General features: G+C 39.6%; 1 protein-coding gene across 1 annotated transcript in view; it reads left to right on the top strand.

Moving 5' to 3' along the window:
• SLC35F1 (solute carrier family 35 member F1) overlaps positions 1-25156 on the top strand; it is a 226503-nt gene that overhangs the window by 112588 nt on the left and 88759 nt on the right. Inside the window, exon 2 of the mRNA XM_015622485.3 lies at positions 16475-16650. Within this exon, the coding sequence (XP_015477971.1) occupies positions 16475-16650 (176 nt within the window). The remainder of the gene's footprint in view (positions 1-16474; positions 16651-25156) is intronic.

Raw genomic sequence — 25156 nt, 5'->3', positions numbered from 1 at the left:
ACTCCTGCCTGCTTTTCCTGATCCCCACTGCAAGGGTAGGTAAGACCTCTGGACCAAAGGCCATAGTTTCCATCCCACAAGCCATCCTGGATTACTCAAGTGCTTCATCTGCCTGACCTTGCAGAAATAATCAGACACAATAGAAAGTCTAACAAGTATTTGCCAAAGGGTCAGAAGGTGCAGGGTTGCTGGGGTTTTTTTAACTGCTTGACTCTGGTATGAGATGAGCTCAGCAGAGAGCATGGCCTCAGCATGATTGCTGCTGCTACACTTCCCATGTTTGTGGTGTTGGGCACAGGCAGAAGGGAGGGCAGACATGTCTTAAGGTGAGACAAGAGGTGGAACGAGATCTTCTCCACTCCTGTGGTGGATTGACCTCGTCTAGCTGACAGGTGCTTACCAAGCTGCTCTCTCACTCCTTCACTTCAGTAGTTCAAGGGGAGAAAGGAAGAAAAAAATTCATAGTTTGAGACAAAGGTAGGTAATTGATCCCAGCCAGACCCAGGAAGACCCCCAAGGACCCTGTAGGCAGGTTGTTATCATCTTAACTATTTCTTCCCCTTTTCACAACAGCACCACTTCCCAACTGTTCTCATTTCCAGACATTTCTTCTGAAATACAGCAGTGCACCCTCCCAACTGAGTAGTTCAGGAATGCCCTGAACATTCATTAGACTAGCCCAAAGATTAAGCAAGCAATTTAGCAAAGATTAAACAAGTGATTACTTTGATGTTTCTCATTGATTTGATCTCTCCCTGTGCTCAGTCAGCAGCTTCTCAGAACCCCAAGCAGTCCCATCTCCATCTTTGGGCATGAAATGTTTTGAACAAGCTGTGCAGACAAATTTGTTGGTCTCTTATTGCATAAATCTGTATTGTCTGCATTTTCTCAGAATGTCATATGTACAGAGCTGTAAAATCATTGACCTTTGTACAAGGTTTGTGTTAAAATTAATCTTACTTTTATTATTCCTTCCTTCTCAAAGTCTTGTTGTAGTTTGTTCCACAGTGTAAATTAGATTTTTAATTCTGATCTCTGACTATGAAATGACATAGAGCATTCATAGCAGAATGAACATTCTTGAACTGAATTACTCTTATTGAGGGAGTGGTTTCTGAAGCCATGGGTCTTGAACTGTTTTAAAGTAGAAGAGGATAAATTGATGACATAATGAGTCTTCCTAATATCTGATTTCCATAGTTTGATGAATTTCAATATAGAATGTTTCATTAATATTATATAAAGAAGTGATTTGCAGGCAGATTAAGTGGTTGACACAGGTACTAAATAATAAAAGCATATAAATTAAATTCAAGCACACAATTAATTACAAGATTAAGCTGTTCTTATCTGGTCCCATGATATCTCTCAAGTACTCCTGCATATTCATAATCATGTTAGTTGAGCTTGAAATTATTTTTTAATAAATATATTTATATATAACCTTAACATGATACTGATGATATTCTGTATCTCACTTAGTTGTACAGTGCTCACAGGTAACATGTGATACTTCCCAGCAGCATAAACTGTAAACTAGCAAAAAATAGTGCCTGGGTCTCAGATTGCTGTCCTGTTTGAAGGGCCACCTGTGCATGCAGTAAGGAAGCTGTTGCAGCAACGTGGCATGACTTGATACCAAAATTTTCTCATTGGCTCTGACAGTTTTGTTTGGATAATTTCCCCTGTGAGGCCCTCTGATGTCTCTCCAGGTGCTTGGCCTAGTAATCAGACTCAGGGAGAAATAGGAAAATACTCACTAGGAAAAGAATCATCCTCATCAATTTCATCTGAACGTTTGAAAGACCATTGTCCTGCCAAATTTAGTTTGGGTTGGTAAAGATACTTTTGCATTTGCAAACAGTCTTCTATGATTCTTTTCCTTTCCATCTGTCTTCCCAAGAAAATAAACCTTGACATGTTCTTACATGTTAGGAAAATGAATCCACAATGCCACAGGTTTCTGTCCAAAAAGGAGACAGAGGAATCCTAAAACTTTATTTGAATAAAGGGGGAAGCCATGGGACATTTCCCATGGGGGTGTCTCAAATAGTTGGGTGACACAGCCCTGGCTTTATCCTGCGTTCCCAGACACATCGCCCTCCTACTTTTCTCCATTGGCTGAGGTACTCGGAAGGTACAGATTTCCCAAATTGCCTGCTCTGTGCTCCCTTCTAATATACACACCCTTTTTGCTATATAAAAGAAAGGAAGAAAAAGGTCATTCATAATTCTAATAAATCTTTGTTCGTTTTCTCTAGGTTCAGGGATTTAACATGGGCTTGTCTAATCAACAGTCCATGTTGATTGGTAACATTTTCTAGAACTAATAGTTTCTTCTGTTACTTCTCTATAAGTACCTGGCCTCTCTATAAGTACCTGGCCCTATCTACATGCAGATTCACAGTCTGTTTGTAAAGACATGTTCATCTTACTACTTTCAGACAGAATCTGAAGAAGCAGAATGACATCCTGTTTGGTAAATCATGGTACTGCATTGCACAGGTATCACCGGCTTTTCAGTCTTGTCTGGATTTCCCTGCTCCCACTTGGGCAGGCCACTGGGATGTTAGATCTGCAGCAAAATTTTCATGGGGGAAACTGAGGGGTGAGTGCAGTGGCCTTAGGAAAGCTCACTCCAAAATCACAGCAAGCTCTGTCATGGCCTGTTGCAGCTGCTTAACTCAGATATAACCATGGATGATCCATGTGCTCAAACTGGGCTATACTAACAAGAGCATTTGACTTATTCAAATCAAATTAAATTATTCTAATTTAATTCAGACTTAATTAAATTTTAGTTTATTCCATAAGTAAATGAAGGCAGTACATTAAAAGGTAGTTTGTTACATCTCTGAAACATTTAGGTACTTTGCAGCCCCACATGGCCCTAGTCTGATAATCCCTTCCACACATAAATTAAGCAGTGCATGTTGCTCAAAAGCAACATGTAAGATACCTGCAGTCATGTTGCAGGATGGATATAAGCACTTAGCCCAGCTGTGCTGGGTGTGTGTCACTTGATTCACTTATACAGCTACGAGAGAACTTCTGGCTTTTCTCAACTTGTCTTATTTCTTAATAGTAAGAATAAAAAGCCATCAATGGAAAACGTAATGCATATCATTACAGTGAAATCCAATTTAATGGCGAACTTCAATTCTGAAAGGCAAGGAAATGGAATGCTATGACTGGTTTTTTAATCCTTCAGTTGTAACTACAGCCTCAGACGCCTTTCAGAAGGGTGATTTCTGCAGAGCAAATGCTATTGAATAACACGGAAATTCTTCCTAATCTTTTTAATGCTAATGATAGGTTTATGCATGTATTTTTGTAACAGTAGCAATCTAAGGCTTTAGATCAGAGTGTCTCAAATGCCATACTTACACAGAATATGATTTCATCCCTGACCTTTCCTCACACACTTCAAACTGTCAGACTGACCCCCTGCTCTCTGTGCTGCAAGCACAGATGTGAATCGTGCTGGGAGGGAAAATAAACTTGCCAGCTGAAGGTTGTGACCACACTTGCATATGGCTGGGAGGCCAAAGGTCCTCTACTGAAGAAATTCAGCTGGTCTGTGAAGAAGCCTCCCTGCACACCAATGGACTTTTTATTATGGTTTTGAGAAGCCATCCTTTTGGACAGATGCCTAATCTGGAGCAGGATCCTCCACAGCTGTCTTCTCAGGAGATGAGCTTCATCAGAGAGAGCAGTTTGAGCCTTGTGCAGGCTGGTTGAAGGAGGTGGTTGTCCTGCTCTGCTCTTCACTGGTGTGGCTTCACCTTGAGCACTGTGTGTAGTTTTCAGCTCCATAAGGTTATATAGCTGTATAAGGTTATAAAGCTGTAACAGCATCCAAAGGAGGGACATGAGGATGGTGAAGGGCCTTGAGGGGAAGCTGTATGAGGAGTGGCTGAGGTCACTTGGTTTGTTCAGCCTGGAAAAGATGAGACTGAGGGGAGACCTCATTGCAGTTACAGCTTCGTCATAGGGGGAAGAAGAGTGACAGATATTGATCTCTGTGGTGACCAGTGGCAGGACACCAGAGCTGAAGGACACAGACTGAAGCTGCTGGAAGTTTAACTTAGCTCCTAGGATAACCACTAGATAGATATTACTGCTTAATCATTCTCAACAAGTTGGTGGCTGAGCATGGGCACAGACGCCCCAGGGAAATGGTCACACCACCAAGTCTGCTAGAGTCCAAGAAGCTTTTGGACAATACTCTCAGGCACAATATGACTCTTAGGGTGTCCTGTGCAGGGCCAGGAGTTGAACTCAGTGATCCTTGTGGGTCCCTTCCAACTCAAGATATTCTGTGAATCTCTCTGATTGGGGTGTTGTGAGGGTGAACCAATACAGGAGCCACTGGTGACGTGCTACATGCAGGACAACCATGGGGAAAACACAGGGGTGCCACCCCTCAGTATGGGGCATGGGGAGGTGGGCACACCTGAAAGATATGGGGGAGAACAGATCTATGCCTCCTCTGTATCCACCACTGGCAGGAGAGTGGCCTGGTGATGAATAACTTCCCAGCATATGCTGGGAAAACCACACAAGGCTGATCCCTTCTGCTGCTGCTGGAACATTGATTTGGATCCAGTTCTCCTGGGTCAGGGTGTGTTTTGGCGTGCTATTGCCCTGTATATGAGAAGGAGATGGCATATCAGCTGCACACACTGAGGACACTGCCTTTGCATGACTCTACAGTTCAGTGCTAGCAAGGCAAAATTGAACCCACTATGAAAATCTTTAATGTGATTTAGTTGTATTTTTTTGCATATCTGAAATTTAGATGCTACTATTGTGAAGAAATTGCAATAAAGCAACCTGGAAGGCAGGGAGCAATGCTCTGGCAAATGGCACTTGTTATATTTCCTTCAGGAGGACTTCACAGCTCCCCTTTGTTTCACAGTTTTCATTTTAATTTAAGTGATTCATCATTCTCCTCCTTTAGGTCATCAGTGATTCGGTCATACATTCAGGACTGCAGCAGGTTCCTGTAGGCCATATATGTCTCCATGCTGACTCTAAAAATCTGCAGCTGGTGACTTCCCAGACCACTTACAGTTTATTTATTTTTATTTATTTCAAACACCTTGCAATTCTGAATTCTAATAAAACAGGAAAAATGAGATAAGTGGCCTTATGTTTTTTCAGCTGAGCCTGTTCCATCATTGTGTGTCAGGTCTGTAGTAAATTTGCAGTGTTGACAGAGGCAGTCATGCTGTTTCACTGAATTGAAAGGAAGAGAGGAAGGGAGTGATTTATCTTGGAGCCTAAGGGCAGAGCAGTAAACCAGAACCACCACACTCATTCCTAAAATGGAAGAACTTGGTGTTGTTGGACTTTTCATTTAGCAGAAGTTGAATTCTCTCCAGTTGTAATTTCCACTTAAAATGGCTTTTTTCTTTTTGAATTGTAAGCAGAATGCAGAAGAATGCAGATGCAGAAGTTTGGACCTCTTGTGTAGTTTTGGCTGAGTAACAATTGTAATTGCTGTGTATCAAACAAACAGCAAAAGCAAGGAGAATGGGAAGTTCCTGCACTCCCCCTCTCTGTAAGGCTGGTTTTGCCGTGCTCCCTCTCACCAAGTGCTTCCTTTCATGCCAGACCCTTCTGTATCTTAGAAGTAGGAAGGGAGAGAAGACCTGTGAGAGCACCCCTGGGCACCCAACTCAAAATGCCTTAGAGGGACCTTGCTTTCATAAAGAACCAGTAGCAGACAAAGAAGAAAACACCTTTGAAGTCCTGCAAGTAGGGCACTCACAATTGATCCAGCTGGGACAGGAAGGGTGCTACCTGCTGAAATCCCTCACTGCTGTAGCCCTGAGGTAGTTACTGACCCAAACCAGGAATTCACTCCCCAGCTGTTCCTCTGAAATTTCTTTGGAGCCAGAGCACAAACTTCTCCTCCTGAAGGTGACACTGAGCTCAGTAAAGCAGCCAGACTCTTAAATTGTTTGCCAAAGTGGCTTCAGGGGTCTTGTTCTGAGGACTTGCACTCACATATTCTGCCTCCTGTGGTGTATCAACCATCAGATTAGTGGTAGATTTATTGAGGGTGTTTTCTGTTTCTCCTTAGTAAAGTTGTGTCACCCTGAAACTCAGTATACAGGCTTCACAGGTAGGAATAGGACAGAGATAGACACTCACCCAAAGGGGGAAAATCCTGGCCTCCATGCATTAAAGAACTGTTGGGCAAAAAAAATGCATAAAATTTTAATGACCTTGTGTTTGTCATAATATCCATGAGCAAGCAACTTTGAGCATTACTGCTGCTTGAGTGGCTGCAGAATGAGGTAACAGCAATACAACCCACACATGGGAAAAAACAAAAGAAGGTCAGAGCCTAGAAGAGCTGAAGTTAGAATGAGCCACAGGCACGTGAGCATCTCTCCTTTGAAGCAGATGGAGATTTGGAAAATTGTGCACTGGCTTAGCACTGTCCTTGGTGAAATACTAATGTTGGCATCTTTTGTCTTTCTGTACCAGGGGTGCAATTCAGGGGCTAATTTAAAGATATTTTTCTTAATGTCCTTAAATTGTCTTTTACATGCTTCAAGCGTGTAGATTATGGAGTAGAAACTATCTGTAAAAACAATGAAAACTTATGGGAATTGCATATACCTACCTGAGGAGAAAATGTCGCCCACGGAAGCAGGGTTCTTTTGAATTCTGGAACAATTTTCCAGAGTTGCAGGAAAAGAAAAAGTAACTTGTGTTCTGTAGTTTTAAATATAGTCTTATCCAAGCAAAAGATTTTGCAGAATCCAGGCAGATAAATTTGATTTTTAAATTAAGCATTTACAATAGATATTAAGTGCTCTCTAGAATGAAAAATCAGTGTTTTTTTTCTTTTTTGCAAATGCACTGATATTAAAAAATGGAAAAAAAATTCTGCCTCTTGTCATAATTGAATTAGTAGTTTTATTTCTCTAAAAGCCAGCCATGATATTCATAGATGCATTTTTCCACTTCCAATATTAACACCTGTCTTTTTTTTCACCTCCAGTTTTATAAGGAAGCTATAATTTTTTTTAGTTGCCTCATTGTAGATGAACAGTCAGTGCACACATGTGCATATGCTTAGAGTTATGAAATTTGTGGGGACAGAAATTCAGAAACAATTTTTGCCACTTTCGGGAGCATCAGGAGAAATCTGAAATCATCCATCATCCTGACTCACATACATCCATTTTCTAGGAACTCCAAGCCCATGCTTCTGTGTTTCTGACAACACTGAATTAAGTTACAGTAGCATCTATCACTTGAGGAATCTTGAGTCATTTGAACTTGTTTTCCATCAGACCGTTCAAATCAAGATTGGCTTATCAGTGGCAGGGGTACAGCAGGAGCTGTAATGCTTTTCATCTCCTCCTTTATCAACTGTCTCTCAATAGCTGTAAGAGTCCATAAACCCCCATCAGTTTAAACTGTATTAGCACTGTACAGTAATGGCAAGAGAACAGTAAGAAGTGATGTTGTACTACTTTGGGCACTGGTGAGCTATTTTTCTTGATGCTGGGAATCATCCAGGTCTATTACTGTAGGCTTTCAGCTCCTCTGAGAAAACTGGGAGCTGATGATGATCTTAACTGGACTGAAACTTTATAACTCTTTCTCATACTATCTAAAGATATTCGTCACTGTATTTATAATGTCCTGAGCCTTAGGCGTAAAAACCACTGCAAGTGAGATGAGCTAATGCAATTTGACAGTGAATTTCTTTCCTACAAGAAACAGAGAGCCATCAGTCCTTCCACATACTCATTACTTTCAACATCTGAAAGCTCAGACTGGTGCATTTAGAAGAGAGTAAAGACAAATATCTGTCTCAAAACCATATCTATTTGTGTGCTTTATTCTTGAATGATAAAAATAACTGATCAGCAACCCAATGACTGCCTAGATTTCATTGGCAAAAATGTGGCATTTTCAGTAGCTGTCACATGGATTTCTAGCATGAGAAATTACAGCTCACTCTTAATACATAATTGAGTCTCTTACTCTATTTCTAAGACTGGAAATACCACTTTTGAATTAATACCTGGATAATGATGGAAGAAGTTACTTTTTCAAAAGTGCCATATTCAGCAGTTGGTGTTTGTAACTAGTTTTGTAAGGTCTTGTATGGAAAGTTAATTCTATTATTCATTATTCCAATCTATATCAAATATTTACATATTTTATATCTTAATTTTTCTAGTCATAATTGGGTAGACAGTGAAATTTATAAAAAATTATGGACTGCAGCTAGCTTCAGTCAATTTCTTTGACTAAAATAACCTGAAATACAATTATTTTATCTCATGGTCATCTGTAATTATAGCTTTGATTTCATCAGAAAGATTGAAATATTTTCAGCCTATCTAGTGTAGGCTGAGAAGTTGCCAAGAACTGTATATGGAGAGACTATCATTCTTATAGAGAAAAAGCCACTGGGGCTCCAAGGAGGGTGATTTTTACCTGAAAAGGAACCAGGAAATTTCTGATTGAAGGAAGATGGCTGTTTCAAAACCTAGGCATGTTTTTATGATAAGCATGTTTTACTTTCTTTCTTAGCTCACTGGTAGGATGAAGATGACTATAAGCTAATTTCACCAACACACATACACACCATGCCTCCAGTTTGCTTGTAAGGATTTAGCACTGTACTCCCTCAAGATAATAGCATGGAAGTTCTGTCACTACACTTTTCTTTGCTATCATTAAACATGTATCTTATTCAATAATAATAATTTAAAAAGGAGTGCCTTCTTTGCACTTAGTGCAGCAGATGTCTCAGCAGTATATAGTTAACTATTAAGTGCAGGGATATGTTTCATCTGTGTAAGAATATTAAAAAAAATTCCAGTTACCAAAGTGTAGTAAAACACACATAACTATGAGCATGTTTCTGTGTATATGTGTGAAGCTGGGGTATAAGCATACGGTAAATTAAAGCCATTTTCAAGAATTGTTGTAATTGGCAGTATACAAGAATTGGGAAATTTATTAGGTAAAAGCTCATCTTAAGAAATTGCTTCAGAGACTCCCAAGGCATGCTGAATGTGATTCCTCTTTGTTTTCATCCAAAGTCAACAATCTGGGCTGGTCCTTCGAGCTATCACTGAAAAGCAGCAGAGCCCAAGTCTGCCACAGCTTTGAGGCAGATGTACCTACACCTTGATTTTAAGTGATGTCCCCAAAAGGCCAAAAAAATCAAGCCCAGTTGTATTTGAATACAAATTAGAACCATAATGTCTTTAATAGGAAAACCTCAAAGCAACCAGGAAAGCCAAAAAGCAAAGGATAAGAAACACGGGCAGCTCTCCCCACACCCAGGGTGTCCTTCCAGCCAAGGCAGTGGCTGCTGGGGCTTCTTCAATGCTAGGGAAGTGCTGGCTGAGTGTCCAGGTCTGGCTGTCCCTTTGCTGCCCGGCAGGGCTGTCCTTTGGATGCTGCAATGAGGTTCTGGGCCCTGCTGGGGAAAGAAGCTGTGGAGCTTGATCCAGAGCTGCAGTGCATGGGACAGGTTGCTGGGGAGGTGGCAAGAGAGGATGATGAGAACAAGAAGGTGCAGAGCTCCCCTCCTACCCCCAACTTATGGCACAGAGAATTTCTTTTGAGCCTCAGTGGGAGCTTGAGGTGGTCTGCAACTCACTGTGTGGAGAACCCACCTATCGTGCCGAGATCCAGTACAAAGCCTGTACATCACATAAATGCAATAAAGGTTTCAAAGTAATGACTCTCAGTAGGAATTAAGTGATGGATATGCTTGGTGTTGCGTGGGGTTGTCTCTCTGATTTGTCTGTTAATATTAGTGTTGTTTGTATTTTGATGTAGTGTATGGCTTTAGCTGGGATTCAGACTTTGGTATTTCACTGTTCAGCAATGATACCTATATTCTAAAAATATTTTACATTGGTTTGTTCTTCCTTGCCAGAAATATTAAGTGTCTTTTATTTAGACCCACAAATCCACTGTATTTTCCTGAGACATTGTCTAGAATGATTGTAGAGAATGTAGGCTATGGGAGTAGCTGACCAATAGAATACCATGCTCATGATATTATTATCAGTATATGTGTTGGGCAATGTGGTTGCTATTAGTGCTGTGAAGATTTCATTATAGAATATTAGGTCTGCTTCTGTAAATTGCTCTAAAACAGTGTACTTTAATGTACTTTAATGCTTTGATGCATTAACTGAAGATACTTGCTGCCTTACCTTATTGAGAGAGGCAGAGAGATAGGGAGGGTTGCATGCACGAACTTGTAGAATTTCTCCTGTGTGTAACAGGCATGTCAGAATAAGGGGAAAATTAAAAAAAGACAACTTTCCATGCCAAATTAGTGTAGAATCTTGTTCTCTAGATGAAATCAATTTCAGAGCAATGCAGGACTAATAGCAGACTTCATATGCTTCAAAGCTATTAGAAAATCTACAGTTTTAGCTTTCAGTGAGAGCTCAGTTGATTGTCCAGAACAAATCTTGTTAATTTATTCTTTCACAAGCTGCCTATGTCGGTGTTAAGTGTGAACCACAAAATATGGAAGTAATGTCCGTGTCCTCATTAAGCAGCTATTCAGATGGGGGGTGGTGTGGGAATTTAGGAACTCAGCTGCAGTGAAAACGGTCACATTCCATGCTGATGATGGTAGTTATTATTTGTGATTTTAACACTGGCTGTTCCTGGGTTTTTTTTATGGTAATATGCATCAACACGTCTACCAGATAAGTAGAATCTTAAAATAAGATTCCACATCCACCTGTAAGTATTTAAATAAACTGGACTGGATTTCTGTAGGGGCATAACATCAGCTTACTTTGAATCAACGTGAAGTTTTTAAGACCTTGTTTTATTTTTCCTCACGCTTTTATAGAAACACAGTAAAAATGCACTCAAGTGAAGAAACTTGGCAAAATCACAGTGCTGTGACAGACATCATCAACTTCACTATGGCATAGCAGTCATCAGTCTCTGAATGAAGCGTATCTGTTTCATTTTCTTTTTTTTTCCAACACACGCTTGGAACATTTGGAGCGGTAACTTCGTGTAGCAGTCATTACCGTCCTGGAGAAAGTGCGAACCTGCCTGCAGGCCCTTTCCAACAGTGCCATAAAGCAGCCTTTACAGATGTGTTCCTCTAGTGGTATTTTGGCTCAGGAAACAGACTGCCAATCAATCTCTTGTCTGCTGGAGCCTGTGGCATGCTGAAGGATTAACACACCTCATGCTAGAGATTAAAAGTAGGGGTAGCCTCTGTTCTTTACCATCTGAGATACGCTAAAACTGATGCAGTGGGGACTTACCAGTGGAAAGATACCAAATAAAGTGCAAAAGGGAGGAGGGAAAGCAGTTAAATTAAACTGACATGGAGAGTGCTTTAAAAGAGGATTTTGTGTCAATTAAATAGGCCTGAATGTTTGAATCACTTGGGCACCCTCTGCTTGTCACTGATTCTCCAGCATACAGGAGCTGTCGTTGTGTGGCTTCTTCTGAATGTCGCACTGCACTTTTGTGTTGTGAAGAGTGTTCCTATGTTCTGGGGGGGATTTGGGAATGAACTAGTACTCAGAGCTAAATGTTTTAACTTCATGAAACATAATTACAGGATGACCTGCAGATAGCTGTTTAGTACACTTTATTACACCAGTGTGTATATGTGCAAGGAACCAAGCACTAGCTTCAGAGTTCTTTGATATGAAAATGTCTGCCTTCAGAAGTTTGGCTTTGTCATGGCTGATAAAGAAGGAGATACTCAAGTGACAGAAATTTCCATAAGCCTGGAGGAACACGTAAAAAGGATGCATAGCAGCTACCAGCCCAGACATTTAAACAGAATTAAATGGCTTCCAATGTAAAGATGAGGCTTTGTCTTCTGGCTCCAGTTCTAAAGAGACAATAAAGAAGCATTTTTTAAAATTCTATTTGTAGGCTGTGAAAAACCCACTTAGCAACATGACACCTGGAGGTTTAGGAGTAATTCTGACCTACTTCTCACTTCAAAATCCCCATCTGATCCTAGGTTAATGGTTGGACTAAATGACCTCTTCCAGCCTAAATGATTCAATGATTCTATGCATTGATGAGATCAAAGTTTAACTACAAACTGAAGATCTTTCCCTGTTTTAACTTAGTTTGAGAAAGTACTGTTGGTGTTAGTGAGGGAAAATGGAATTTTTGAAGAATTGCTTTATTTTGATTTAAATAGAATGCAAGTAGAGAAATAGAATGGCACTCAGCTAAAGAGAAATTGGATCCTGAAAGGCAGAAACCTACACTTTTATAGTGCTTATTGTAGTGAGACTCTCTTTTTGGTGTACTGTTTGAAGGCCATCAAACTACACAGCCTTTCTTCAAGATATGAATGAATTTTGTTTCCACAGTGAATGAATGTGCTACTGAAGCCAGCACGATAGACCAAAGGCTTAGGGAAGAAATCATCCTTTGTGCCAGTCTTTGAGTGGTGGAGCATATGAAAAGCAGCACAGAAAGTGTTGCAGATAGGAGCCATGTTGCATATTTCAACAGTATTATGATTTTTGGGGAAGATGCTTATGAGTGCCAGAGATGACAGCACTGAGTTAGTGTCTTTTTACTTTGTCTAAAGGAAATAGTAGGTTTTTCACAGCCATTGAAATCTTCTTTTCAGTGTTTGCTTGCTGCTTCTTCTTAAAAAAGAATGGGTATGTTATTATTCTTATCTGGTTATTAAAGGCTCAGGAGTTAAGACTCTTGTGTTATTAGATCATTGTTTGCAGGAAAAAAAATTAAATGCAGTTAATGTTACTAGAATTTTTTGTAAATTTCAGGTATCTTACATTGGTTATTAGGTTTATCAAAAAAATTTATTTTTCTATATTGCCGCTGACATTGTCACCAATGTAAACAAGTCATTTAGGATCTGTTACACTTCTCTGTTTGGAGAGAGATGAGTTGTTCTCTTCCATTCAGCCAAGGCAAAAATGAGCATTTTATTGATCTCGTTATATGCTTTCTCTTACTTTTCATTTCATTGCTGTTTTCCATGGTAATGGTTAGTGTGTCACAGCCTACAGTGGTGACAGAAGGGAGGACACAAAATCTTCTGTGCCACTGCATGTCATTCATGTCTGTGATGGGCATATTATTGGTGTGGCAGGAGAGTTTAATGTGGGCATGAGCAGTCTTAGGAGTAGTTAAATTTTACAAAACAGATCACCTTTGCTTCAAGTCTGAGTTGAATTATTTCTGCCTAAACATCTGACATGCTACTCTTTGTACTGAGGAAATAAGAATAAAACATTTGTATCTTTCTGTATCATCCATCAACTGTGAAATGTTTAACTAAGTCCCGACTGGAAGAGAAGCACAACAGCTTGATTTCAGAATGAGTTTTCTTACATAATTAGAAATACCAAATGTGTGCAAAAATCAGAGACAAGCAGTGTGTAAGTACTCAATATCATTTATGTAGTCAGTGTTTTGAAAGACAGTGACATTGATGGTACTGCTTCCACTTGGACTCCCACAAAATAGTTTTCTGCAGTTTTATATTCTGTTTTTGTCTTTTTACTCAAGAGCTCTTTCAAATTACAGAGATTATATTGATTCAACCTTTACCTACAGACTTGGAGGTGTCTAGGTTCACAGTCTTGATTTTTGTCTACGTCTATATTTAGTGAACTCCAATTACCATTTGTGTTCATTGATGACTTCAGTAAGACAATAGCAAGTGGATTTTTGGACGTATTTTGTGTTTGACAGAAAAAAAAAATAAAAAGGCGTTCTCAATGATTTTAGGAATAGGACCATAAAATTTGAATTACCTTCTTGTTTATAAGTTTATGAAGTGTAAAATACAGAAGCTGAGGACAGGCTCTGTGTGTGTGTGTGTGTGTATGCTGTAGACATCGACTCTAGGAAAACTGCCACTTGTAGATGTGGTTGAATGACTTGGCAAAGAATCAACTATGAAAAAATATGGTTGTTTTATAAATTGCAAAACAGCAATGAGAATCAAAATATATACCAGAGAGGGCTACAGCTATCAAACAGAGCTTTGAAATTTACCTGGTGTTTTTCAGGTTTTGTTGGTTGGATTTTTAATACAATTGTCAGTACAGACTGGTTAGGCCTTGTGACACACCTGAATATAGAGAGCTTAGTTAAAAAATATGCCTTTCAGAAGACCTCATCAATCTTCCCACCAGTCTGAAAAACTGTAATGATTAGTGTGGTTCCTAACAGCTAACAACCCTAGGGAGCAAAAAATATGTTATTGTGAGAATCCTTTCCTGAGAGAGGGTGTGTTTAGCTTTGTAGATGTACATCTTAGATATAAATCTAAGTAGGATCCAAGATGCTTCTCTTCAGAGCAGGTGCAGTCCCACAATGAATGTAATACAACTTCCACTCACAGGCACAGCCAAGATACAGGGACACACCTGCACTTCATGTAAAGTGGGAAACCAATTTGCAAACATCTAATTTACTAATGAAATGTAACTATAGAAATGGCAGTAGGCAAGAGGACAACCCTGCATGAAACTTAATTACAGAAGGATGTAGGAAACAATATCCAGCTAAATGAAGAACTGTAAACAAATGTGCAAGATGAATATGTGGATTTAAAGTGCAGTCACTATTCAAATTTCCTATTCCATGTCAATGACACCAGCAGAGCAGGTGACAACAGGAACTGAGGATCAATAGTGTGGGCAGCATTTGCATCATGGTCTTGGATGTCACCTCTGTTGAGTGTGTTTGTTTCCCATGGTTGTGTTTCACAGTAGAGTAAGTAATGTGAAAGCAGAGGTAGCAGTAGTAGAGTCTTACTTGCTACTTATCCAGCAGCTCCCATGAAAGCACAGAGCTTAGCACAATAAAGTTTGTTCTTTACTCTGTGTGTCAGGCTGTTTGTCAGTGAGGTATGTTAGCTGAATATAACTACCCAGCCTCCTGTGCTTTCCAGTGTCTCTTTGGTTAAATCACGCCATGACTGACACTGTGACACGTTAGTGGGAGGATTGTTTATGAGAAAAAGGGAAACAAATTTGACACTTGAGTTTACCAAGTTGTGGGAGCACAGATGCTCATCACTGCCAAACACACAGAGCCGAGGTCAGGGAAATCTGTCAGGGAAAGCAAAGCAGCCTTGAAGCAATATTTGTTTTAAGTGTCTGGCAGAGAGCACACATGAAATACTGCTATAGCTGAGCAGGGTGCTGCCCTCCTTCCTCCGCTTCCCTAGGATTGCCTATTTCCCTTTTCTCATTCCAGGCTCAAATGAGACATTGCAGAACATGCTCCTCTCCTTCATGTCGTCCCCTAGGCAGCTCAGCCCCGCTTTTCTGGGGGCTGGTGACAGCAATGGCAGCATTGGGCAGGGCTCTGACACCCTCTGGATGCCCTTTTGCTTCCCCTGGCATTGTTTTTGCTTGCTTCTCTACCAGACCAAGACTTTTGCATTTCATTCTTCTGCATGGGAAGGTGTAGCTGTAGAGCAGACTGGGCCAGCATGAGAGTACTGACACATGGGGGGAGCTGGGAAAGCTCTTAAGGGTAATTATAAAAAATACAGGTATTCCTGTGTTGTGGGCAAAGGAGACCCTGTGACAAAATTTGGAAAAGGAGGATTGTTTGGACTCAGTTTGGCTGTGTGGTTAGATAATAAATTCTACAAGAAGAGTAAAATAAATGGAGGTGTTTGGAGGGAAAACGTCTTTCAGATATAGACATTTCTGCAGTAAAGGGACATGCACAAAAGAAGAAACTATTCTATTTAGAGACCTTTGGGGAAAGAGAATGGGATTGTAGTAGGAGAATGCAGAAGATACTGGAGATGAAAAATAAGAAAAATAGATTAAAGCAAAAAGACTAATCAGAAAGTATATTCCTAGCATCCAGAAGGAGACAGGAAGGGGAAAATTGTAATCTTCTGTTCCCATCAAGCAGAAGAGAAAGTAAGCAGTTGGAAAGATGAAAGACAATATAAATATATTTGCATAGTAGATGGGAAAAATAGTTTATATGATGAAATGTATATTCATCTTGCTGATGAAACATGATCCTTTATCTTCTTTTTCTCTTTGGCTGCTAAGTCCTGAAAGCACTGTTTCCCACTCTCTGAATGATACTCCTGGGTCTTTCTTTTAAGGAGGATGCTCAAGGGAAGCAGTACTGCATTTTGGTTGATTTAAACTACCATTTTTCCTTTGTGAAATGTGAAATGCAAAATTAAATGGCAGGGATGTGCCATCTGCTGTTGTTTAACATGTGATTAAAAGTGACTGTGTTGGTGCAATGTTTATGCTCGTGATAAGAGCAGAAATAATGGAAATGTTATGTTGGCTATACCCAGCAGGTCCCCTCGTTGACTGAAGCATCATGTTTCTTCTATGTCCCAGAAATGTTGAACATGATTCCTGGAGGAGGATGAGCATTTCCTCCTTAGTGAGGAGGCTGAATGTTTTATGTCTGTTATTCTCATTCCTTTCAGGGATCTCTTGCTGTCTGTGGCACTTGGCCAGGTACTCTCCCTCCTTATCTGTGGCATTGGTCTCACAAGCAAGTATCTGTCAGAAGACTTCCATGCCAACACACCTGTTTTTCAGAGCTTCCTCAATTATATCCTTCTGTTCTTGGTCTACACAACAACACTAGCTGTCAGACAAGGTAAGTGTCTCTCTGAAATTGTTTTATAGAAAACAGTGGTGATAAAGGCTTTTGCAGAATAAGAACAAGCAATATGATTTAGACACATATCCCACTAACATTGGTTCCATATTTACATTACTTAGAAATACATATTGGATGAACTGAAGAAAACACCAACGAATCTTCATTAGGAAAGAAAGAATCATTAGATCTCAAGGACTTGGGGTGCTACCTAAAAGCTTTTTTTTGAGCCTTTGAGTTCTGATTGTTCTTGCCTTGCTAGAAATACTAGTATTTCTAATGTAAGAATTTCCATTATGATTACACAATTATTATTACTTACACAATTCTGTGTAAGCTTTACATTTTATGAAGGCTAAAGAGAGTTCAGATGCAAGCAAAGAAGAGCTTTCTAGTTCTAGTCGCTGCTCATGGCAATTCAGTTGTTCACTGACAGAAATAGCAGCCAATTTTTAGCTATTGGGAAGCAGTAGATGAAGGGAGGGATTTCAGGGTGCTCTGTCTCTGGGGGGGTGTTTGGGCAGAGCAGTTTTATGGCCCTGTCACTGCTTTGGCACAGTGTCTGTGTAACCAATCTGACCTCCAAGATGAGAAATGCATTAGAGTGTGCTTTGGTACTGTTTATCTAATGATCCTCTCTTTGGCAGTCTATATATAATATGGGGGTTTCTGCCTTTCCTGCACATCCCTCCCTTCCTTGAGATTTCATTTCCAGATGAGATGTGGGAAGTGAATGCATTTAAGTACATTTCTCAGCCACTTTTATTTTTTTTGTAATAATTTCATTTATTCACCTTCAGAGAACACATAGATTGGGAGCTAAATAAAAGTGAAAAAATATCATGTGTTCTCCTGACATAAGGAGGGTAGGGCTCTGCGGAGGATAACAACTACAAAATGTATTAGGCCATGGTACATTTATCAGCATATTGAAAAGCTCATGTTTTCTTACAGGAACAATGATTTTTGGATCGTTCTTTGATGTTACATCTTTTAATGTTCTGAGAACAACCCTGAAGCTTAAGTACTTCACTCATAGTACAACCTTGCAGTACAATGCTAAAAGCATTCCAAAGCAGCAAGGACTTAATTTCTGTGCAAAAAATGAACAATCGAAAATATACCTCTGTACAAAGCACTTAAGCATATTACAACATATGTTTTATAAACATTGGTCCCCACTGACATTCTTCAGAGGTGGTAAAACCAATGTGCAAAGGAAATGTTAGCTCTTATATAAGGAGAGATTGCTCAGGCAGTGTTTCACTGTCTTGGTATTTCAGTTTGTGTAGGGGGAAACATCACCACATACTTTGCTCTGCCAAAGGTTTAAAATGTGTTATTAGTAGCAGCTTTCTGGAGAACTGTGTTTAAAAATAATTATTCTGAGTGTAGGATTGTCTAGCTATTCACAACTTCTGTTCCAGAAATGTCCTTCTCTGGACTGATTAAATATTGTGGAAGGCAAGTCCCTATATGGACTCTTAAATAGATTTTACTTTTTTGAAAACACTGGCTTGTGAAAAAGTATACCCATATAAATACTGCATTGTGCTGTGCGTTACAGAGACTAATTTGGAATAATATTTGATGTCTGGTGTATATTGCTATCTAAAAAAATGCTATCAAGCACTCTGCTGTACTAATATATAAATATGTATTAATAAGGTACTGTATAAATAATTTTTTCACTCTGTTTAAAAATATAGTGGTGGACTAAAGGGAGTTTGTCAGAAATATCTGTTTTGCCAATAAGATAGATGTGGGAACTAAGTGATAAAGCATTAGGGTTATGCAGAAAATAGGGAAAGGTGTTTAAAAAAGCCTGTGGTTAATTACAGATTGTATGAGCAACTAGAGCGCATGTAAAGCAACCAATGGAATTGTCTGGAAAAGGAGCTGTCAAAAAAACCCCAAAAAAGCTGGTTCCATCCAAAAAAGTCCAAAATAAGATTGGCTATAGAAGCCATGAAATCAGTGATCCAGGCTTTCAGCATAACATTCCTGCTGGATGGTATAGCACTACACAGCCTATTTATTTATTCGGCATTTAATGTTGCCAGATGACTGAGCCTGACATTGTCTTTTTGCTTGTGTATTTTTCCAAATCAATTATCTGTGTTTGTTCCATTAAGGCAGTTTCTCTAGCAGCTCTAATCATGTGGCTTCGCTAACAGATGGAAATCACATAATAATATTAATGATGATTCTGTTCTGAGTGCTGACATCATAAGAAAGTTTATTTTCAAGTACAGTTCTTCTACTCTCTGTGCAAGATTGAACAGTTTTTAAACCATTGTCTTTCTCCTTCAGAAATCAAACCATCAAAAATTGATTTGTAGTAAAAAATAGTTGCATCCCTTTGTCTTTTTCTTTCCTTGCTTTCTTAATCCTTGGGATTCTTGCAGAAATGTACTGTTTAAGGAGGTGTCACTTGAGGTAGCCAAAAACCCCCTGAATTGACTGTAGGACTGAAAGATGTAATTTCCTCAAGACATAAAGAGTTCTACTTTCTTTAGAGGCTTCTTCCAAATTTTGATTTACTCTGGGTGCCCTTTGACTTAGCTGTCCCTCACTGTTCTTATATACTCCGAGTGATAATGAAAAGGTAGAATTTTCACTGGTCTCTGAAAATTGTCATTAGCAGATGATTAGAGCTCCTGAGCTTTTCTGACTAAAGCCCTCTGCAGTGAATGCTCAGCTTCCAGCAGCTAAAATTAGCCCAGCATCAGCAGCTGGGCTACATCATCCACTACATTTTTATATTGTGAATTGAGATTGTTTTCCAAAATAATTTTATGACAGTGCTCACTCTAATGGATACAAAGATTAGGACTGTCACCTTGCAATGAATAAATATATCATCAGATAGTGGAGAGGCACAGTCCTGCAGGTGTCAGAATCTCTGAGTGTTTAAAACTTCATTTCCATGAATGAAATGAACAAACAAAACAAAACAAAACAAAACAAAACAAAAAAACCCCAACAAAAACCCAAACATAAAACCCCAAACAAACCAAGCCAAACCTCCAAAAAGAGAAAAGTTTCAAGGAGTAAAAGTAGACTCAATAGGACTCAATAGTTTAGCAGTGAAGTCCATGTGAGGCTTTTCATCATTATTGCAACTTTGTTGTCATGGTCAGAAATAGAAAGTGCCAAACGCCTTGAAGGAGATCTGTTCTTGTGAGATTTTCATATGGGCCTTAAAACATGGATACCACTCAGGCACAGGTCATGAGAAAGTGAAAGAATCTGTCTAAACTTGAATTTTTCTGATGAAAAATAAATCTGCCAAACATTTAACAGGTAACGAGGATGTCCTCAGTTCTTTCTCTTGAGTTAGCTTCTTGTAGCCTGTTGTTTTCACAACCAAAACTTGTATTTGTCCATGGTAACACCTCTGAGAAGGTTTTAACACATATTATCTCACCTCAGTCTCCTTGTTAGCAGAGGATTCTGCTTAACAAAACCTTGTGGGGATACTTCCCTGTATCTTCTGGTCATGTGTCATTATTAGTCACGGAAAATAAAAACCTTGGCTATCAGTAAGAAAGGCCTCAAATGGGTGAAGTGGAGCTATGGGACTTAGAGCTGGTGGATATTAGTTTTAGCACTTTAAAAAGCAGTAAGTGGGAAATTGTCCATAGTGGACCAGAAGGTGTTAATTGCTAACAGCCAACATGGGAGCAAGCATCAGCAGCTTGCCACCAAAAATAAATTACTTCTAAAAGCCGCGTCACATATGCTACGAATGAAAACAACACATCTACTAGACACCATTAAAAACAGAAAAAATTATGAAACTGCTATTTTTTTGTTATTCTGGAAAACAAGGAATGAGGGAGCAATGGAAGTGTCTTCTGAACAGACGGGAACCATAAAGCCTTGAGGACCAAATTCTGTGTGAGTAGGGCTCCACATTGCAAGCTGTTCCTTGAAATTTTAGTGCAACAAGTTACTGAGTGTTTTTAGCCTGTCAGTACTAAGGGATGGCAATAATTTGCTAGTTCAGAAACATTTTTTATGAATCTCTGTATGTCTGGATGAATTCTGCTTCTAGGCCAAGTGATGAGGTTATATCATCTGTCAATGGAAATAGAGTTTTCCCTACAGTAACTGTAATTAGTCTTAGATTTGACATATAATTAAAGGAGATCTGTGCCCCTGAGTAAGCCAGAGAGTCCTGTGAGACTGGTAAGATTGCAGACCTGTTACTGGCATATGATTTTTTTAAGCATTTCTATCTCAGGTTGGTTTATGCCATTAGTATCTCAGCCATGTATAATTAATTTCCTGATGTGTCTGCTATCCAAGTATGTATTTCCATTTAGATAATGGCACCCCTCCCCACCATCACTCCTACTTCACCACAGTTGACCAAAACCAGCTAATTGAAGGAAAATAAGGCACTATATAGGAGTTGCTTCTTTTTTCACTGCAGTGCTTATCAGCTATTTATTGAATGATAGAAAGGGTAAATGTCTCTTTTTAGTTAATTCCATTCCACTGGTAAAGATCTATTAATACAAAGCTAGTATATGCACACAACTCAGTAGACGTAACAGAATTTTTTTAAACCAACACCTTTTTTTTTGTCAATTACCAGTAAGAACAATCTTGTTTGTCTGGGGGACAAACTAAGTATATTATTTAAGCTGATCAAACTATAATAGATATAATGTACTTCTGACAATATATATTGTACCATTGAGATGAAATATCTTCTGGAAAGGCATTGATCCCACCAGAATTTCCTCTTCACTGAGGATGACAGGGAGTGATTTTGATTTGAAGAGATCCATTTCATCATTCTTCAGTTTCCTAAGCATGCTCATGCCACTGCTGTAAAACAAAGAGCTTGGTTATCCCTCCAGTCAAATAAAATGTTCAGAGCTGCAGCCAAGTAGCTTTATTGTCCTATCTACCTGTGATAGAAGAGGTCCTTGGATTCTCAAGGCAACAACTCAGCCCACACACTGGCCTGCAAACACGTGACAGACATTGCAAGAAGCTGTGACATTGCCCTTGAAGCACAGAGGAAGGTGTGTCCAGCTGGCCCATCTCTTCCATTTGGCAAAGATATGTAGAGATAGGACAGGGGGAAATGGCTTTAAACTGAAAGAAAGTAGGTTGAGATGCCCCATCCCTGAAAGTGTTTCAGGCTAGGTTGGATGAGGGTCTGAGCAACCTTGTCTAGTGGAAGGTGTCCTTGCTTATGGCAAGGGTGCTGGAACTGGATGATCTTCAAGGTATTTTCCAACTCAAACCATTCTCTGATTTTATGGTTCTCACAGCCCTCCCACTGAAAGGGGCCACACTCATTCTGGGTTGTAAAAATGAAGCACAGCAGTAAGTGTGGTGTGGAACCAGTGAAAAATAATGACCTTCAGGTCTTTGGTATTCTCATAGCAGCACTGCAGAATCTCCCTGCTGTGTTACACATTGCTGTCTGTGATGCACTTTCTCCTAATTACTCTGGGCTTCTAATTAGGGATGCCAAACCGTGTGGGATATGTTTATTATGAAAATGGTCAGCCAAATAGTCCCTTTGTTTGGGATTTGAAGAGCCCTATTCATATTCAGAGGGAATTCTGTACTTTAGGAGAAATGAAACTATAATGCTGGCTATTTACAGGCACTTCAAATTGCAGAGATCTTTTTTTGTAATGTGCAATTTTCAGTTTTGGATAGCATGCTCAGAGGAGCAAGGATTATGATATGTTATGTATTTGGGATTTGCCTATCTCATCATGGACACCACAGCAAGCTAGCTGGAAAAAAAACACTATGACTAGAGCCAGATTTCTGTTCAGTTCCATTTACATAATAATTGTGTTTGTATTTGAATTTTCATTCTACTCTCAATTGAGTTTTTAAAATTTCCTGCTATAAAATGTTGACTGCTGCTGCTACTGCTGAATGAACCTTCATTATTTTACTCTGTCGGTGATAACATTTCAGTAAGGTGTCAAACTTTTCAGGTATCTACAGTTTTCATACAGAACCTTGGGATTATTTTTTTATGATAGTTGTTATGAACCATAGAATTTCCCTTCCCGGTCCAATGAAGTTTTCTTGCATTCTTAGCAATAATACTAAAACAGATGCAATTTCGGCACAGTATGATTATTCCACATAGCTGGAAAGGAAAGGTAAATAAAAAATAAAAAATAACCATATTGGGGATACCAAGACAGGGTTAAAACCAATAGATTTGACCTCTGTCTTTTGTTTTGATTTATTTGGCTATTCCTAGCAGAGAGGTTGGATGGTATTTTTTAATCCTCTGGGGTTTTTTTTCACTGTCAGCTGTTCTTGTTACAATGACCAGCAGACAGATGCTTTCTGCTTTGGCCCTGCTGCTCCTTTCCACCTACGCAAAGGACTGGGTATCTCAGGGCTTAGTCAATTTTCATTTTCATCAGATTTGTTTTGCTTTGCCAGCTGTTTAACAAGGTACAAATAAACAGAGAGGAATTCTGGCCCCAAATATAAGGCAAATAAAATGGCAGGTAAAGGCTCAAAAAGACCCTTTTTGAAAGAAAGAAAGACCCTTCTAGAAAGAAAAGGACCAGCTTTTACTTTCTAGAGTTATTTCTCTCGGTGAGGTGCTCCTGATTGTTAGATTAGGCACCTGCTGTCCAAACGCACAGCATGCATCCTGTGTTACAAAATATCTTTTCTTTTTTTAATCCTGGCCAAAATAGCACATTCTGTGCTCTCACATGGTATCATTGAATAAATCATGCACATCCCATAGCACACACAAGGTGAAAATTGGAAAGCACTGTTTGTCTGGGATGCAGGTGGCAGCAGTTAAGCGTGAGCACTGTATGTTGTGGTTTAATGATGCAATCACTAATACAATCATGGTAACCCCAAAGCAATAAAGGCCTGGCCTAATCAAGCATCCATGCTGTAGCGTTCTCTGTGGTAGTATCCCTTGATCCCTGATACAGCTCATTCAACCCTGAGAGACCTCTTATTACTAGGTTGCTTTCAAAATAGCTTTGGTGCTCAAGGAAGTATCCTTTGTGCCATCAGAGACAAAAGTTCCAAGAGGGCATTGTGTAAAGGATAGGAACACCTCATTTTTCCTGTGCCTGCTGATGCAGACAAGAGCACAGGAAAAAAAGAGATTTCTCTAATCATTCCCTTGACCTAAATGAGGAAATGGAAGGTCTCGACTATACAGAGAATGAATTTGTTCTGCAGTTGCAACAGGGGTATGTCTTGTAAAAAAGCCCCTGGAGGATTCAAATCTGGCGGTTCAGATCACTCTCACTTCAGGAAACTCAGACCTGGTCATCTTTCTGGCTGCCAAGTTTATGCCTTCAGCCAGTACCTTCCAGACACAGCATTCAGATTTGCACCGTGGTTCAAAGACTGGTGCATATTTTATGAGAGCAAACCTTACAGGCTCTAAATGCAGTGAGCGTGAAAGGGATGCTGAGCTTGAGGCTGGCCAAAGCCCTGGGTGATGAACCATGTTTGCATCAAGCTGCTGCATCATTGCTGTGAGGCAATGTCTATACTGAGTACACTACTTGAGAAAAAGGCAGTTTTACCCTGGAGGTAGATGTACATTCATTTTAGGAACATTGAGCCAGCTGTGGCCATTTCATGCCAGTAAGTCCATAAATAGAAACCACAGATGCAATAAAATGGGAAACATTGCTGTTAGCTCACAGCTGCAAAATCACAGGTAGCTAGTGGAATTTAGCAGAATCAAAAAATCATCACAATGTGGCATTTCAAATTGTCATGCTTTTCTTAGCAATGCCAGCACCTAAGTCAGAGAGACAAATCTGCAACATATATCTGCAAGCATTTATGTTTGGATCAGGATTTAGATTTTGTTGCTGAGCCTGGGAAGCTCCCTCCTTGCTTACTTTTCCAGAAGCACTGCCAGTCCTTGGAAGGCAGTATCAGTCTGAACACAAGTCTGAAAGTTCCTGTTTGAGAAGATAAACCTCATCACTAGAAGGATGAGTGGGCAGACTTGAGGAAGCTCTGAGGAAATGCAGTTTGTTTCATTCATGCATCTTATTGCTTGATTTTTGTCCCCATCTTTGCACATGCCATTACATGTACTGGTACCACAGGCTCAGATAGGGGCACAGATGTTGTAGGTGAAATAATCAAGGCTTTTGAGCAATTGGAAAGCAAGGCTTTCAAAGTATGGCACAGGCTTGGAAATGCTGAGAAACCATGGCCATGAGCACAGATTGAGCTTTGAAACTTCCGCAGTATCAGGGTATTGCAGAGGGGTGAGTTTTCTCAGTAATTTTATTTGAGGGTAATAAGGCTCCCTATGTAGCCCAGACTGCCTCACAGTATGTCAAATAATAAATTGTCTCATAAGGATGTGAGCTGAATCACAAACACTTGATTTTTTGGTAGAATTAAGGGATAAATGTCCTTTGTAGAGGTAGTATATGGGTCTGGCTCTTGTTAATACATAAACATCTCAAGTACTGTTTACTAAACTAACCATCCCTTC

The sequence above is a fragment of the Parus major genome, chromosome 3 (genome assembly GCF_001522545.3).
Source record: "Parus major isolate Abel chromosome 3, Parus_major1.1, whole genome shotgun sequence".
Classification (NCBI taxonomy): Eukaryota; Metazoa; Chordata; class Aves; order Passeriformes; family Paridae; genus Parus; species Parus major.
Note: the sequence above shows the minus strand (reverse complement) of the source record. Positions and strands in the feature narration are given on the sequence as shown.